The sequence below is a fragment of the Camelina sativa genome, chromosome 11 (genome assembly GCF_000633955.1).
Source record: "Camelina sativa cultivar DH55 chromosome 11, Cs, whole genome shotgun sequence".
In the NCBI taxonomy this organism is placed as follows: Eukaryota; Viridiplantae; Streptophyta; class Magnoliopsida; order Brassicales; family Brassicaceae; genus Camelina; species Camelina sativa.
In genome coordinates this window covers 16494030-16499854 of record NC_025695.1, presented here as the reverse complement: position 1 = coordinate 16499854, position 5825 = coordinate 16494030, and the positions used below count along the sequence as shown (strand labels likewise).

At 28.4% G+C, this 5825-nt stretch overlaps 1 protein-coding gene across 1 annotated transcript; it reads left to right on the top strand.

Moving 5' to 3' along the window:
• Positions 997 to 5410, top strand: LOC104723591 (CASP-like protein 1D1). Its single transcript, XM_010441973.2, has 3 exons — positions 997 to 1346; positions 4605 to 4734; positions 4945 to 5410. The coding sequence occupies exons 1-3, from the start codon at positions 1111 to 1113 to the stop codon at positions 5164 to 5166; spliced, it is 588 nt and encodes a 195-aa protein (XP_010440275.1). The 5' UTR covers positions 997 to 1110; the 3' UTR covers positions 5167 to 5410.

Here is a 5825-nt window from a genome sequence, read left to right as displayed (position 1 = left end):
CTATGACTGAATCTTGTTTATTTCTTAAATTAGATGGTATCATAAGTTTCTTTATCAGTTATAACAATGACTAAACGCACTACTTGGTAATATATTCTTAGGTCAAATTAGTTTCTTATATCGAGTTAGCCGACGTATCTGTTAAAATTACTTTATCGTTTACCTTAAGCTTAATATATTTGCTAAGACTACAAGGTTATTATATCAAATGAATATCAACACGCAATTAAAAAAAAACCCCCAAAATATAGGAAAATATATCAACTTGTGGATTCTTGATCAAAATTAAAGAATTATTGGTCCTTAGATTTTTAGAAAGACTTCATTGTTATTCAATCTTGAATTTTCAAAACTCTATTAAAGTGTGTCATTGGTTTCGGTACTTTTAAAATCTTGTTTACAATCAGTACAAGTCATGATATATTGAGTTAAAGATTATAGAGATTTAATCATGTAATGTGTTATTCAAATAAAATGTATTTAACAAACTTACTAATTAAAATAAAGTCTAGTTTTATTGGTTTATTATATTGAGTTCAAACCTTTTTCTCACATAAAAACTTTTACAAAATAGTAAATGCTACCGTGGAATTCAAAGTATTTTCGATTTTAAATCAGCACCTTACAAAACTCTTACATGTTTTTTAAAATGTCAACTAGCTCCGGTCTGTCGTATACGTACAAAGGTTACGACTGTCCCTTTTTCTTAGTCTAATATCGGTACGTACGGTAACATATATGCACTTGCACACACACACACACACACGATGTTTTAGCGTAGCACATTAACAACTACCATAAGACCTATAAAGATGAGACTGCCAGAAGATGAGATCTTAACATAACGGATATATATGAACATACTGACTCTTAATTACAATTTTCAAATTGCTCTAGCGTGTTCGAAACACCCACCCATATTAGTCCCACGACTTTATACTATAATATTAATAAACATTATTATAGCAATACATCTCAATTATGTTTCTTCTTTCAAACACACTTAACCCACAATATAAACCCCCCTCTCAACGTACTTAACATATCACCACCTCCCCATCACACAGAATTCACGTCACCTTTCCTAACATTTAATTCCAAGATTGAGTTATGGGTTCTGATGAAACCAAATCAACGTTGGACACCGAGAACTCGACCGTGCCAGGATGCGGCACCACGACGAAGAGTTGTTGGATGTCTCAAGTTTTGCTAAGAATAGTTCTGTTTGCAGCCACTTTGACATCGATTGTGGTAATGGTTACAAGTAAACAGACCACGAATATATTCATCCCTGGAACTACCAAACGGATTCCTACTGCCAAGTTCACCAACTCACCGGCGCTTATGTAAGTTACGTTCATTAATTAACTAATCTACTATATATAATTTAGTATGTTCGTCGAAGTTGATTGGTTATCTCATAGTAACGTGACTAAGGTTCAGATCTCTGATTGGTATATATCATAGTCAAGTCAAGCACATTTTTCGGAATTATGATCTATTGTACTTTTTGAAGTAACGTTGTACCTTAACTTGGAATACACCTTGTTTTTTTCTAGCACGGCTCTTAATTAGTGGACCATATTTTAATATCAAGTAGAAATAAGTCATGTCAAATACGGATAGTACTGTAATACGATGATCGGTCATGTACAAATTACAATGACCATTAAAAATTTGGTCAGACCATATGGTATTTTCCCCCCTCTCTATAACACTAAAAAAAATTAAATTTTGAGAAACCAGGGATTGGTCATACATATATGAATAAATAGATGTAGCATTAGCTAAAAGTTTAAGCATATAACAAACAATCTGCATGCAAGTGCAACTGCCCAATAGTATATGGCTTATTTTTTTTTTAATATACTGACTTTTGCATGCGTGTGGGAGTAGTTGAGATTTCGAAAAGATTTTGGAAAGTCAAAAGTAAGTTGGAGAAAGCTACTATATATTTAACGAAAAAGACTCAAATATTATATTAATGTTCAATAATGGTATAAAAGCATCTTCAATAAGATTTTAAAACTGTATACTTCTTTAATTTAACTAGGTTTTGAACCTACTCATGGGTTTATTTGATATATTTTTGATAAAAATTATATATGATTGATTACGGTAATAAAATATTATCTCATAAAAAAAATTAAAATTAGTACTAAGGAAAAAAAATAAATTTCAGATACATAATTTTTTAAAATATAAAAATCAGTTGTGTTATAAAATCAAATCTGATAAAAAAAGTCATAAATTTAACTTGACGTTCAGGCGAGGAAAATCAGACTGATGACCTCACATATCCTGAACCATTTTCTTTGACCACCAGAAAAACGAAACAATTTTATAATCATGAATTTAACTCGTTTTCATATTTAATTGATCGCTACCACCTATGTTTTCGTGTTTTTTATTCAATGTTTTCTTATTCTTCATATTTTTTTTTGTCATTTTCATTGTCAAATTTTGTGTTAATTGTCATTGTAACTTTTACCGTTTGGTTTTTCGTTATACTCTTTTTCTTCTTTTTCCTCATCAACTTCTTCACATTCTTCCACTGAAAAACCTTTTTTCAGACTACCACACAAATTTTTAACCCATCAAACTCCAAAAACAAAATCATTTCTTTTCTCATAAAATTTGTGAAATTCATGATTACTAGCATAGTCAATACATGCACCCAATTATTGACAATTTTATCCATATACTTATTTGGTTTTAGATCCACGCGTTTAGAAACTTCTCAAACCAAAATCCTTATTTGGTTTATAATATTTTAAAAACATAATAAAATATACTAATAATTATTATTTAATATGAATCATATGATATATAGAAATATGAGTACACTATAAGAACATATTAATTATAAATAAATAATATCAATTATATTATATCATCAAATAATATCAACCGTATCATATTATCAAATAACCGTAACCGTATATAACAGTAACCGCTTAAACCATAATCGTATTTAAACGTAACCGTTTAACCGTTTGTTAAACGGTTCTGGTTAAGATTACAAAAATTTCTAACCATAACCGATGGTTAATAAACCTTAACCGTGACAACCGTAACCCTGGTCATGCCTATGTATAGCTAATAAAACATGTGTGTTTGTCGTCCATCTTTCTTTTTTAAACCTCAAAATTTGACTCAAACATCAAATTAAGGTCTTGCGATGTCAATCCTTCTTCCTTAGACCCTAAAATAAAAAATTAATGAAAGAATATCAACTCATCTATAAAATCATACACAAAAATATGTTTTCCAACTCATAAGAAATAAAAAACACAAATGTAGATAAATAAGGTAATTTATGTTTTGCATCAATATTTATAATATTTTAAACTTTTAAAAGGTTTTGAAATATAAAATTTGAACCTTTTAAAAAATTTCAATATTTATAATATTTTAAACTTTTAAAATTTAAAACTTATAATATTTAAAAACTTTTTAAAAGCTAAGAACTTTTAAAAGTTTCAATATTTATAATATTTAAACTTTTAAAATTTTNTCAAATAACCGTAACCGTATATAACAGTAACCGCTTAAACCATAATCGTATTTAAACGTAACCGTTTAACCGTTTGTTAAACGGTTCTGGTTAAGATTACAAAAATTTCTAACCATAACCGATGGTTAATAAACCTTAACCGTGACAACCGTAACCCTGGTCATGCCTATGTATAGCTAATAAAACATGTGTGTTTGTCGTCCATCTTTCTTTTTTAAACCTCAAAATTTGACTCAAACATCAAATTAAGGTCTTGCGATGTCAATCCTTCTTCCTTAGACCCAAAAATAAAAAATTAATGAAAGAATATCAACTCATCTATAAAATCATACACAAAAATATGTTTTACAGCTCATAAGAAATAAAAAGCACAAATGTAGATAAATAAGATAATTTATGTTTTGCATCAATATTTATAATATTTTAAACTTTTAAAAGGTTTCGAAATATAAAATTTGAACCTTTTAAAAATTTTCAATATTTATAATATTTTAAACTTTTAAAATTTAAAACTTATAATATTTAAAAACTTTTTAAAAGCTAAGAACTTTTAAAAGTTTCAATATTTATAATATTTAAACTTTTAAAATTTTTAAATATTATAATATTTTTTTGAAACTGTTTAAAGTTTTAATTTGATCAAATAAAAAATCAGATCAAACCAAATAAAACTTTTAAACTTGGACGTCTGATAAATCAAACTTTCCTGCTCATTCGATGTTGGAAGTAAATTAATCTTATTTATACTGGTTCTGAACCATTGTCTAAAAATTTCTAGCCCATATGGGATATTGTGCTTAGTTCTTTGATTTCCATAAATTTAAAATTTTCCTTTTTGTAAAGAATTCTGTAAATTTAAAAAATGTTAATGAATGACATGTCAAATCATGATAGGTTGTTTAAAATAATTTTTAATATAGAAAATTCTAGAAATTATATAAAATGTTATTAAGTGATATGTCAAATTTCTATTGGTTGTTTAAAATCTTAGGTGGATGATCTTAGGAGCTTATAGTTCATACTTTTTATTAGTATAGATTTATGGAGTAAGTGAATCTATTTTTTTTTTGTTTTGTTTTATGCGTAGATACTTTGTGGTGGCACTCTCGGTGGCTTGCATTTACAGTATTCTATCTACACTTGCTACCGTATCTGCTTTCAAGAAGCCTTCCTCTTGCTCTGCGATTCTCTTGCTCAACCTTGCCATTATGGATGCGGTAATTAATTAACCGTAAAAAATGAAACTATAAATTAACTTGGACTATATTTGGGGTAATATTTTTATTATATATTTCTATTTAAAAACAAAAAACAACTAAAAGCATTTCAATTAATTTAGGTGTTATTAAGACAAAAATCACTTTATGGTAAACAACTAAATGTTTTGTTCTATTATTGAATATTCAACGACATCGTTTTTTGTGCAGGTGATGGTTGGGATAGTGGCCTCAGCGACCGGAGCGGGAGGTGGAGTAGCTTATCTTGGTCTGAAGGGAAACAAACAAGTGAGATGGGTCAAAATATGTCATGCCTACGATAAGTTTTGCCGTCATGTTGCAGGTGCACTAGGCGTCTCATTGGTAGCTTCGATCCTCCTCCTCCTCCTCTCTATCATCTCTGTGATCTCCCTCTACAAGAGAATCCGTTGATTTACTCTCTTTGTGTTCTTTGTTTATGTTTTAGTCAATTCGTATTGATTTTGTACTTGTTTCTTTGGTCTCTGTCGAAGTTGACTTTTGTGTGTTTAGTTTCATTTGTGTCGTAATATTTTCTTTGGTTTTATATGATTGTGTGATTAGTTTATTTGTAACCCGAGGTTTCTAGTGAATCTTTATTGAATGTTATTTTATGTTTGGATTGATGATTCGTTAATTAATGACCAGTCTTTTTATCGATCTTATTGGTGGAGTTGAGGCTAAACATTCTTTTGCAGTCATAAAGAAAAGTATTATGGTTGAAGAAAGAAAGAGATTGCACTTCTTAATTCCATTCTTAAATAATCCATGTTTTAGAAAAAAAAATTGTTTCACAAAGATATAAAATTTTAAAGCTTTTATATATGTGTTATTTATTAGTTATTGACTTAATTATTGGTGATGAATGTAATCTTTAAGAAAAATTCGTTGAACAGTAATATCGATTTAGAGTTATAAGAAATTTGTAAGAAAAAAAATATATATACATTGATCATAATCACATCCTGATTGATATGTATGAAAATTCTAACAATTGAATTTATAAATTTCAGAGGGAATAGTTTTATAGTAAAAGGTAACGGTTCAGGAATGATTCTGATTAATAATTTGGT

Bases quoted from the DNA above. Each gene is read 5' to 3' on its own strand.
- LOC104723591 (XM_010441973.2), top strand. From the start codon at position 1,111: ATGGGTTCTGATGAAACCAAATCAACGTTGGACACCGAGAACTCGACC. The intron at 1,347-4,604 runs GTAAGTTACGTT...TTTTATGCGTAG, and splicing joins ACCAACTCACCGGCGCTTAT to ATACTTTGTGGTGGCACTCT. The intron at 4,735-4,944 runs GTAATTAATTAA...TTTTTTGTGCAG, and splicing joins ACCTTGCCATTATGGATGCG to GTGATGGTTGGGATAGTGGC.